This window comes from Rhagoletis zephyria, unplaced genomic scaffold, assembly GCF_001687245.7.
Source record: "Rhagoletis zephyria isolate East Lansing unplaced genomic scaffold, Rhagoletis_zephyria_1.1 Rzeph_scaffold_00064, whole genome shotgun sequence".
In the NCBI taxonomy this organism is placed as follows: Eukaryota; Metazoa; Arthropoda; class Insecta; order Diptera; family Tephritidae; genus Rhagoletis; species Rhagoletis zephyria.
This window is the reverse complement of record NW_016157148.1, coordinates 592,480-604,669: the sequence shown is the minus strand read 5'-3', so window position 1 is coordinate 604,669 and position 12,190 is coordinate 592,480. Positions and strand designations below refer to the sequence as shown.

The window sequence follows — 12,190 nt, the reverse complement described above, 5'->3', positions numbered from 1 at the left end:
AGGAATATAAGAGTCAAATTCGCATGTCAAAATTAAGCTCTTATAAAGACTTCTGCAATAATATTGACAACATAAATGAGTCTGCCAGGCTGTGTAAGGTACTTCAATAGGATCTGACGGTTAGGCTTGATTCTCTCAGAAAATCTGATGAAACTAATACCATATCGCTGCTAGACACATAAAAAACTCTCTTGGGTAGCAGGATAAATCCTGACGCAAGCAGAGATATGGTGGAGGATAGCGCGACAGGAAGAGCCACCAGATCAAAATGGTACCTAGCATCACGGGTGGTGACTGAGGAGTCAGTGAGGTTTTCTTTAGCCTCTTTTGACGACTTTAAGACACAGGGTCCAGATGGCCTGTATCCGAAAATGTTAAAGTGTGGGGGACAGGCTTTTTGTGAATCCTAGTTGGGTTGTCCTGCTAACCCTAGTCTTGTTTACGCGGAAACGAAAATTGGAAGGTCTCAAACTTCCAGCGCGTAGAGGCGTAAACTTAAGTCTTTCCGTGGATGGGATGTGAAATATCTAGGGGGAACTCTAGATACGAAGCTGACATGGAAAACTCACGTCGAGCTCGTCACGTATTCTGCTGTAGTATAGTGGCGCAGAACCATGATTAAAACCACGGTTTCTGTGTTAAACAGGCTACAAAGGAGCGCATGTATAGGCATTACGGGCACCATGATTACAATGTCAGGACCGGTTCTTAACGCTTTGTTGAATTTGCCGCCTCTGAATTTAGCGGTCCAAGAGGAGGCAATGAAAACTGCACTCTTTTGGTCTGTGGCATGACGATCGTAGCTCCGGGCACAGAGAGTTGTTCAGAAGGTTGTATGAGCAATATCCTTTGGTTTTGGCACCAATTACAAACTGATACCTGGAGTCTCCTTTGGTAGAAAGTACGTTATTAGATTTCATACAAGGGAACAATGGAGAGATCCAGATACTGTCTTGAAAGATTGTAAACGGTACTGGAGCTGGATGGCATCTGGACATTGGGGTGCAAAGTCTTTCAATCGGAAGTCTTTGCACTACTGAAAGTGGCAGACTGGATAATTGGCGAAAGGTGGCGCGAACATAAACCAGAATCTGCAGTGACAGCCAAGCTGCTCTAAGGGCCCTGGAAACTGGTCACACCTCTTGAAAGTTAGTCCAGGAATGTAAGTTGCGGCAGAACTCCATTAAAAGATGTAAAGAGCTTGAACTCGTGTGGGTGCCAGGACACTACGGATTTCAAGGTAACGAACTGGCTGATGAATTGGCGAACTGCGATTTCGTGGAGAGCCCAATTGGACCGGAGCCGATTTTAGCGTCACAAATAGCGGGAACGATCGGGAGTTTCAAGGATCTCATAAACAAAACTCATGGGAGCCGTTGGTGCACTATTGACACCTGCCAAATAACCAAGTGTTTCCTGAAAAGGCCTGACAGTGTGGTAGCGAAATTTCTTCTCAGACAAAGGAGTGATCTACGAGCCCTGACAGGACTGATTACGGGGCAAAATCTATGGGGACGACGTATGGTCACCATATGCATCATCGACGATCCACTGTGCACATAGTGTTTGGAGGACGAGGGTAGTACAGAACATTTTCTCTGCCGCTGTCCGGCCTTCGCCAGACTCAGACGGTACATTTTTGAATCGGATGTACTGAGAATGGACGACGTACATTCTCTTTCCCTCAACAAACTGCTAAATTTCATAAAGGAGCCTGGTAAGTTTGCAGAGGTCCAATGAATTCCCACACCCACCTACAATATAACTTTCCTCTAAATCCTGTCTCTTGGCCTTAAGAACAATGGGCAATGCTGCCTTAGTGCTTCTAAACTTTGTTTTTGGTTTTTTCCAGCCACCCACAATTGCTTTACATTCCATTGGAAGTCTCTTTTGGACCACCCTTATGCACTTAGGTATGTACATACTATGTATGTATACTATGTATATACTTACAAACATATTGCTGTTGTATGGAACATTTGTGTGCGTGCGTTTAGAGGTGCGAGTTTTGCCGCAACTTGGAACACCATCCCCAACACCAATAACAAAAACTACAGCAACAATAGCGTTAGCATACATATGCATACTTACATACATATCGTCGTCTAAAGTACAAAACCGCGTATCGTCATTCTCTTTGCTCAATACTTATCCATTCGTCCTGAAATGTATTAGCCAGAAAATCGATTGCTTTATAAAAAAGAGAACCATTTTGAAACATGAGTGTTTTTTCTCTCTAGAAAAAAATTAATGCGACCTCACATACGCGGTTTTGCATTAATCGATACGCGGTTTTGCATTTTGTTGATACGCGGTTTTGTACTTTAAACGACGATACGTATGAAGGTACATAAGTAAGTTATTTATTGTTTTTTTTTTGTTCTTTCTATTGTTCTTTCTTTCAGTTGTTTTTTTTTTCTTTTGATTTTGAATTTGCCGTTTTTGTTTGTTGGACGATCGGTCGGTCGGTCAAATGGACAACCGAAGTCATTGTGACGACGATCATTGTGCATTTAAGTTTGAATGGGGACCCACTTCAAAGATACAAAAAGATAAATTTTGAAGTACTTGGCTAGGTTTTATTCTACACCGCAGGTTGCCGCCAACAAGCCATCGGGCCATCAGCCCAACAACAGGCCATATAGCAGCTGGTTGTTGGTGGTTGCTAGTGCTGCATGCCCCCGCTGGCAGCTTCTGCTCCCGTCGCGCTGCCAGCAAGCAAGCAAGCCATTATTTTCTACGTTATATGTATTATGGTATCATTTGTTGTTGCTCGCTATGCTTTATGTTGTGGCATGGTGCGATTACCACTGATCGTTCATTTGGTATGTATGTATGTATGTATGTACGAGTATATATGGTATAACACAGGGCTTGATGGCTTGTAGGCTGGATGGCTAGGTGGCTGGGCGGCTGACTCGTTGACTGTTTTATTATTGCTAGGTGATGTTGGCTCTGTTATTGTTGTCATTATTGTTGCCGCTGTTGTGTTAAAATCGTGTGGTGTCTGCCGGCTGGCTGTCTGGTTGCTTGCCTGGCTTGCCTGGCTGGCCGGTCGCATGCATTCTACACTGGTGACTTGGGTCGTTGTTGTTGTACCCAAGATAAGATATGGCAAACCTGGCAGACAGTGTGGCGACATGCCTGTCTGCCACTTTGTCTGGCGGAGTCGCGATGTCTGTCGCTGCTGCGCTGCTGATCCGTGTTCTTTGTGCTGCATTTTCTTGTATTTGTGTGTAAGGGAACTACTCACACTAATACAAGCACTAAGCGAAGGTACGAGTAGTATGAATTTATGAAAAAAAAAACGTATATCGATATGTCTGTGCATGGAGGTGATGCCGGCTATTGGCTGTTGTTGTATGTTGCATTGTTTGATTGCCATACATGCATACAAATATGTGTTTGTGTGAATATCTATGTACATGCACGTACATATGTATGTATGTATGCACAAGTATGCATATGCATTTCAGTGCCTATTTTAACAGATAACCAACCTCACCTGAGTTCGTGGTCGTAGCTGATCGCGTAGTTGCCGCCACCGCCGCCGCCGTTGCTGCTGCGGCTGCAGCACTTCGGTTGCCCGTCAGCCAAGGTTGGCCCCTAACTACTGCCGGATTGGTGAATTGGTTAGGTGACTCTCTCATTTAGTTGTGATTTAAACTTGACGGTGGACGCGTGTATATTGTCGCTTATTATACAGGCAATTTCAATTATAATTCAATAGTAATAAAGTTTTATTAAATGAAAGTGTTTGCTAATTAACTTCTTAGGTAAAAACAAACGATTTATTGACCTATGTAAGAAAAAGTGAATTGATAAGTCAAATAAAAATATGTACATATATAACTGTAAAAAAAGCTATTTGCTATAGAAAATGTCTAGTACATGCATTCATACATAAATTAATTTAATGTTAAAAAAAAAAAAATAAAAAATTAATGGCGCCCATGTTAGAATTCAGCTTTTTATAAACCACCAGTCATTTAGTATTAAAAACAAAGTATTATCTTAAAAAGCCGGGAATACCAGCTTGATTAACGTTTTAGTGATACAAATAAGCAATTTAATAATAAAGCCTCCTCTTCAGTATATGAGGGCTGAAGCGAAATATTTCCGGATAAGGTTTAAAAGCTTAGTTCTATTAGCTCATTGCTCGCCTTCTTATCCCCGACTTTACTTTTGTTTATAAATGAATAACTTAAATACTGGCAGCCAGCCCTTTCGGCGCAAGCGAAGTTCGAAAATTAAGAAGAATATTTTCCATATTCTTTTATAAAGTGTGTCCACATGTTTGCATTATTTTTGACACTTTTAGATTCAGTTTTGAAAACCAACACAACAAATAAAACAAAAAAGTTTGACAGCAGGCGTTTAGTAAAAATTGAGCAGCAATAGCTGAAGGAAAAATATACAGTAAATCCGTTTTCACAGTGTAGAGTTAACTAATGGCATTTTCTTTTCCACAAGAAATGTGGCCTTCTCATTGCCCTTTCCTTAGTATTTGTGCGTAGAGGGAACTGAGAAGGCTAATAGATTTTGATCATGCGTTATGTACAAGAAAGCGCGCAACACCCTCAAAAAAAAAAAAATGAAATAAAAAATTCTAAAATATTCACGTCAAATTTTAGAGACTAGAAACTTGCACTTTGTACTAATTGAATTGGCTATAAAACTGCATATTCGAAAATTTTCTAGAAATTCTGAATAAAAATTTTGAGATTATGATGAACATTTTTTGAATTGTTGTGAGCTTTATATAAAGTGTGAAAGTTTGATTTATGTATAATATATATATGCATTGTATATGGTTTATGTTATAAAATGAACTATAAATATTTTCATAAATAATTAATGCAAAAAAGTGTTCATGAAAATAATTGTGAATATTATATTACAACAAGGTGTGCACTTTAATTTGTCGCCTAGTGTAAATACATATGTATTAGGGTGGTTCTTAAAAATTCACCATCTAACTTTTGTATTGTGCCCCCTTTCATTCTGTTCTACGTACAAAAAAAAAAATACATTCACCAAAAATTTCAAAATTTTAAGCAAGTTTTTTGCGATCGCTATCAGGGTTTGACAATTAATTAAAACAAAAAAGCAAAAGTTTGACAAAAGTTTGCCTTGAAAACTGATTGAAATATTATTAAAACTTGTTCATATGAATTCATAAAGTCCAGCGTAATGTTTGAATTTCTCTTGATGGAGGTTGCTTCGATAATTATACTAGTTTGTCTATTATATCTGCCCGAGTTTATTTACAGTCTCCATAATATGTAGTTGAATAGCCAGTAATTGAAATGAGTAGCTTAAGTTGGTTTTTTTGCTTTTGTTGATTGGAGTACAGAAGGCTTAATCCTCACTGCTCTCTACTTGGAATCTTGGGTATGGGGCCATTCAAGTATTATGTAAGCGTAGTTATAGTAAATTTGAACCCATTCCTGCCCTTGCCAGGAAAACTAAGCCAAAACTGTTAAATAATGATTACACAGGCCAACAAAAATGGAAAACAATCGGTGCGACAAATTTTAACATTGTTTTTGATATACTTTTTTGTGCTGATTACGAATCCGTAAGTATAAATTTTCCATCAGCTCCAGATTTTTAAGGGAAAAAAGTTCAAAGTGTAAAACAAAGCGCGTTTTTGCAAGCTATATAAACGTGTATTTGTTTGCGAAACCACCCCCATCCCACCAATGGGTTGTGCGTTGGGTTTGGGATCCGCGACGTACAAACCCCTTCCAGTGAAGAAGCGAAGCAATGCCTCGGATGAGACCACTCTTATGATGACGACCACGGCAAACGTTTAAAGGACTACGATTTGAGGACATGCACCTGGAATGTCCGCACCCTTAATGGGGAAGGTGCCTTTTCCTGACTGGTTTATGTCCTCCACCAAAGCTGAAATCACCGCCATCCAAGAAATGCATTGGACAGGGCAAGACAATCAATGCCTGGGGCCTTGCGACGTATACTACAGCTGCCATGTAAAGTAGCGCAATTTGGGTGTTGGATTTGTGGTGGGAGAGAGACCTCGTCGCCGAGTACTGTCGTTCACTACGGTGGACGAGCGTCTAGCCATAATCTGCATTAAAGCGAGTGGAGCCTTGCGCCCATGCCCCGACAGAAGAGAAGGATGAGGTATACAAGGACCTCTTCTATGAGCGCTTGGAGCGCATGCACGAGCGCTACCCCCGCCACGATATCAAAATCGTGCTTGGCGACTTCAATGCCAGGGTGGGCAAGGAAGGGATCTTTGGAACCACCGTTGGAATATTCAGCCTCCACGATGAAACGTCCGACAACGGACTGAGGCTGATCGACTTCGCCGGGGCACGAAACATGGTAGTATGCAGAACTAGGTTCAAGCATAAAAAGATTTATCAACCTACGTGGCTGTCTCCGGATCGAGAAACCAAATCGATCATGTTATAATAGGCGAAAGCGCGCTTCCTGTATTTTAGACGTACATACCCCGAGGGCCAAACATCGGCTCGGACCACTTTCTTGTTGGAGTCAAGATACGCACCCGCCTCTATGCAGCAAAAAATGTGCGGCCAACAATGCAAGGAATGCTTAACGTAGAAATGCTGCAATCACAACAGACGGCCAATTTATTAGCCACTCGACTCGCACTTGCTCTCTGAGAGCACTCTTCAACATACCACATTTCCCGCTCATTATGTAGCACCGCCAAAGAAATAGACAGATTTCTGCGAGCCAGAAAGAACTATTGGTACGATGAGGAATGTCAGGAAGCTGCAGAAAAAAAGATGCCGCCTACAGGGCCACGGTGCGAACGGGGCACAACGCGAGCCATGTGGAACCGTTATATGAAACTGGAGAGCGAAGCAAGAGGTATTTTCCGCAATAAAGGGGGAGAGGCCGAAATACGTAAGTGCGAAGAGCTTGAAATGCCAGCCCAAAGGAAAAACCCCAGAAAATTTTACCAGAGAGTTATGGTCTGACTATGCATACTTCGCATAACTTCGCACAACTTCGCATAAACTTCAAACTGTAATTTCGTATGTACTTTGTATGTATGTATTTTGTATGTATTCCATTACCCAGAAATTAGCAGAACTTTTAAAAACTGAGTGATCTGTTGAGTTTAGATTTTGCTTCACATTTTCTTAAGTTACACTTTTAGTGCACTGGTACAAATGGTTGTGCGAAGTTATGCGAAGTATGCATAATTAGACCCTTAGGCGAATTACGGAAGGTTTCAAGACCAGGGCGTACTTCTGTGAGAACAACAAAGGCGACCTAGTTACCGATGTTCAGAACGTACTTAAATTTAGGAGGGAACACTTTTCCATCCTACTGAATTGTAGCAGCACGAAAGGTTGTGGAGAAGAAGAACCCTACAAGGTCTAAATGAACAGATTGGGTCTTATCAGTGTGAAAAATCCACCATACACCAGGTATTCATAATACGCCAAATCTTGGAAAAGACCCGCGAGAAAAGGATCGACACTCACCACCTATTTGTCGACTTTAAAGCCGCTTTGGACAGCACTAAAAGAAATTTCCTATACGCCGCTATGTCTGAATTTGGCATCGCCCCAAACTGATACGGCTGTGTAAAATGACGTTGAGCAATACCACCAGCTCCGTCAGAATTGGAAAAGACCTCTCGAGCCGTTCGCCACCAAACGGGTATTCAGACAGGGCCACTCCCTTTCATGTGACTTCTTTGATCTGGTGTTGGAGAAGATAATAAGAGCTGTAGAACTGATCCGCTCAGGAACAATTTACTACAAGAGCGTGCAATCGCTGCCTTATGCCGATGACATCGACATCATCGGTAACAAGAACTGCGAAGTCTGTTCTGCCTTCTCCAAGTTGGATAATGGAATGGGTCTGGTGGTAAACGAGGGCAAGATGGAGTATCTCCTGTCATCAAACAAACAGGCAGCACATTCGCGCCTTGGCACCCACTCCACTGTTGAGAGTTATAATTTCGAGAAAGTAGAGAGTTTCGTTGATTTGGGAACCAGCATTAACACCGATAATAACGTCAGCATGGAAATCCAACGCAGAATCACTCTTGCCAACAAGTTCTACTTTGAACTGAGTAGGCAGTTCAGGGTTAAAGTCCTCTCTCAACGTACGAGTATTCAAAAGAAAGATTTGTACAGTAGACGGTTGAACGATGACATAGGGCAGCGAATTAAAATACAGCAGCTCCGCTGGCTTGGCCATGTCGTTCGAATGGGCACCGACGCCCCAGCTCTGAAAGTATTCAACTCTGAACCCGCTGGTGGTAGCAGAGGAAGAGGGAGGCCCCCACTGCGATGGAAAGACCAGGTGGAGAAGGACTTGGCTTCATTTGGCATTTTCAATTGGCGTCAGTTGGCACAGAAAAGAAAAAAGAAGCGACTGGCGTGCTTGGCTGTACTCGACCAAAATCGCTTAGGCTGTTGCAGCGCCAAATAGGAAGAAGAAGATTGAACAGCTTTCACGGCTCTTACGGGCAAAACCACGTAGAGATGGCGATCGGGAACGTTTTTTCGTAAAGCAAGTTCAAGGCGATTTACTTCTGCCGTTCGTACGATGATTCAATCCGGTATCTGTTCGAATGCTCACTGGTTGAATCGCCTTTCAAATGTTTTCCCTAAAAACCTTTAAGATATTCCAGTAATCACTGTATATATTTTACTTTCTCTTTTTCTCCGCAGCTAAGAGTCTATAACAGTTTTGAGCAAAAGAATATTTGCCCAACGTTCGGTAATTTTCGGCTAAAAGCGAACCGAAACTTTGTGCTCGTACATGGCTGAAGCTTAAAATCGTTCGATCCTTAAAGATAACTGATGGTCTGGATGCATCCGAGGAGTAGAGAAATTTTATTTATTCCTGTAGGCTTATACATATGTATGTATGTATGCATATCCCATCGAAACTTTGAATATTAATTTCCAAAGAACTTTTTCGAGGAAACCTCCGTACTTTCTTTTCTTCAAAAACAAGTGCAACAGCTGTACGTCCGCTCAATTATACAGATAATATGTTACACCTAAGCATTAAACATTTTCATAAATGCCGTTAAGACTTGTGAAAATATTATTAACATATTAACTTTACAATAGCCACTCACAGTGAGAAAATTAACGATTTGGTAAATACTTTTTTTAATTTCATTTCAGGCAAAAGTGAACATTAATAACAAGTGGAAAGATCAACTGACCGATCGACCAATCGACGGCACGTCAAGATATCCAAACACATACATACATAAGTACATACATACCTAGGCCAAAAGGCTTACATGGCCAGCAGACGCATTTGGCCGTTCTACGAGCGTTTGACAGCTTAAAAGTGCATACACGTGCACATAAATACATATACACACACACACACAAACGCGCGTATAAGCTCATACAGATTTGGTATGCTCCACGTATTGGCGGCGGCGGCGGCGGCAGGCGACAAATTCGGTTTCGGTATTTCGGCCTTTTGGTTGCATTCGCGGTGCAGTGTTGTTACGAACTTGTTTTAACTGGGATTTTTTCATACCACGCTACATATATCTTCTTTTATTTGTATTATTTTTGTTTTTACTCGCTATTTTCTTTGCCGTCAGTTAATTTGAACAGCTTTGGCTTCTTGTGAGTGCCTGCCGTGTGTGTGTGTTTCTTTTTTTTTTTTTTATTGTGCCTCGCGACCGCGACAAGTCCGTAAATTATGTACATTAGCAGTCTTATAGCTGTGTGCATTTGTGTGGTTGCAGAGTTGGGATTAGCTGCAAATGTACCTGCCAGGCGTGAACGACATGAACTGACGGTAAGTGAAATACATTCTTCAAATATAAATTTCTGATAGCGCGATACATATGTATGTATGTATGTGCATTAAGCATTTGACTTGTTTTAAATTAAATATACCTATGAGGAGAGGATGAAGAATGAGAAAAAGACCTATAGAAATATTGTTTTTTTTTCCAAAATTTGTTAAAAAGTTTCCGCAGGGAACTCCGAAAAAATTGTACTTCAGAGTGAATTTGCCAATTTGAATTCAAAGCGAGTTTGATTGAAATTCACTCGAAAGTGAATTGCAGAACCTGCTTTATTATGATTGCGATCAAAAATGGATTTCTAAAATTTATTTGAAAATTGCGTTGGTTTTTAATAATTATTTTAACTGACGGTGTTGTGAATTTTCTTACATATAAAGTATGCTCGACACTTACTTTTATATAGAAAAAAATGCCTAACACAGTCAGCAAAAAAATACTAAAAATCAACGCGATTTTCTAGCGACTTGAATTTTTATAAAAATTCTTAATAAAAAGTTCATAAATTTTGGGTGTAATTGTTAAAGCTTGTTGAGTTTTTATAATTTTTGTACGAAGTTTGAAATGTGGACTTATGTGGCACTGGTTATGAATGTATATGGAATAAAAAAATTTGCAAACCTATTTATTTTTGATCGCAGTCATAATTTGGCTGACATGGAATTTTCCACATACATATGTATGTATTTTTTCTCTTTTTTACTTAATTTAAGAGTATCCACACCTCCCTGGTTATCAGGTTATTTTTTTTTTGGGTTTTCATCATTACTCATTCTCTCCGTATGTATTTTTAATTAAAAAAATAAAAAAGAAGTCGTATGCCTAATGTACTTACATACACAAATCGATATTCAATCTTCCGCGACACTTGGCAAATTGCATATGGATGTATAATGTGTACATGTGTATATATTTAGTTATGGATTTAATTACATATGTACATATATACCCTACAAAAGCTGTGACTTCGGAATTAGGCGCAAAGGACCCTGCGGTTAATTGCACTTTTGATCCCTTTATATGAACGGAAATTATAATTTAATGACCATTTACTCCCGTTAAGTGATAAGTAGATGTTTAGCTAAGTAATAGCCAATTGTACCATTTAAGGCATTAATTGGGACTAATCAATGCCGAATTGTACCCTATGGAGACTAATAAGGGTGTACTCTATTTAAGCTTAGTATCTAGCTCTCAAGAAAAGTAAAAATTTTCTGTGTAAAATTTCCTTACTTTCCGCTTTCTACTACGGTTTTTGCAGGGTATATGTATCTTTGTGTGGCATGAACATATTTACTTACATATGTATGCACATATAAATGTTAGTGGACTGATATGATATGCCGGTGCAATAAAAGGCGTTGAATTGATTGGTGTGATGAAATTTGATTTAATCAAGATCTCCTAATCAAGAGATCTTGGAAAGTCAATTGGCGTCTTGTATCGCTACGCATTTTTACTTTAAAAGCTTAATATGCATGTATTATGCTCATTTGATATTTATTTTTTACTAGCAGTTAAAGGCACTGGTATAAACGTTGATTACAAATACGTTTTCACTAATTTGATTTCGCCGGCAATGCAATCGGTATATATATATTCATATATAAACACAAAACAGCAGACATTAACACAAGATTAATAGTAATAATAATAATATTTTGGGTCTAACACTTTTGCTAAGTATTTTCTGTCCGAACTTCTCTTCCAATTTGCGGTGTGCGTCTTGATGTTGTCACACAAAGGGCAGGGACCTACAATTTCACGCCACCTCCGATTGGCAAATCGATTTGAAGAGAAGCTTTTTCAGAAACACAATCAAACGTTTGTCATCGCCTACCGAACACTTTTTGAAAAAACTCTTTATATATTTCATATTTTGCACAGACCAAGGATCGACGGCCGTTCATAAGATACTGAGTGGCACAGCTAGGCTGTTGAAAGTCGATAAAAAAACCAAGGAATGAAACCGATTCAAAATAACGTTCCAGCTTCGGTTTTGGTTTCGTTCTTCAAAATTAGTTTCGGTTTCGGTTTCGGTTTCGGTTTCGTTCCGGTTTCGGGTTTAGAATAAAAAAATGAAAACAAGTTTAACAAAAAAGTCATCACCAGATTCGCTTAAATACTTTCTTTTTGGTGTAAAATTGAAGATGTATGAAAACTAAAATATTTTTTTTTCTTCAATTATTTACTAAATAATTATGAAACTTTATTCACCCATTCATTTTTGTGCGCTTTACAACTATACATGTGACAAAATGACTTCTTCCAAATAACCGATGCCAGATCGGATAGGCATCTTTTAGCGAAAAGGTACTTTGTCAAAATTACTACTATTTTAGCAAAATGTTGCTGATTCTGGTATCCACATACTAGTCAACAAATTTG

The 12,190-nt window shown here is 39.6% G+C and overlaps 1 protein-coding gene across 4 annotated transcripts in view; it reads left to right on the top strand.

The window, feature by feature from the left end:
• Nucleotides 1–12,190, top strand: part of magu (SPARC related modular calcium binding-like protein magu) — a 59,837-nt gene that overhangs the window by 13,828 nt on the left and 33,819 nt on the right. For 3 of the 4 annotated variants that reach the window (XM_017626596.1, XM_017626573.1, XM_017626581.1), the window contains one exon: nucleotides 9,156–9,792. In XM_017626596.1, the coding sequence (XP_017482085.1) occupies nucleotides 9,694–9,792 (99 nt within the window). In that variant the 5' untranslated portion in view covers nucleotides 9,156–9,693. Of the gene's footprint in view, nucleotides 1–3,701; nucleotides 3,777–9,155; nucleotides 9,793–12,190 lie in introns of those variants that run through there. The other variant, XM_017626588.1, reaches the window with a different exon arrangement.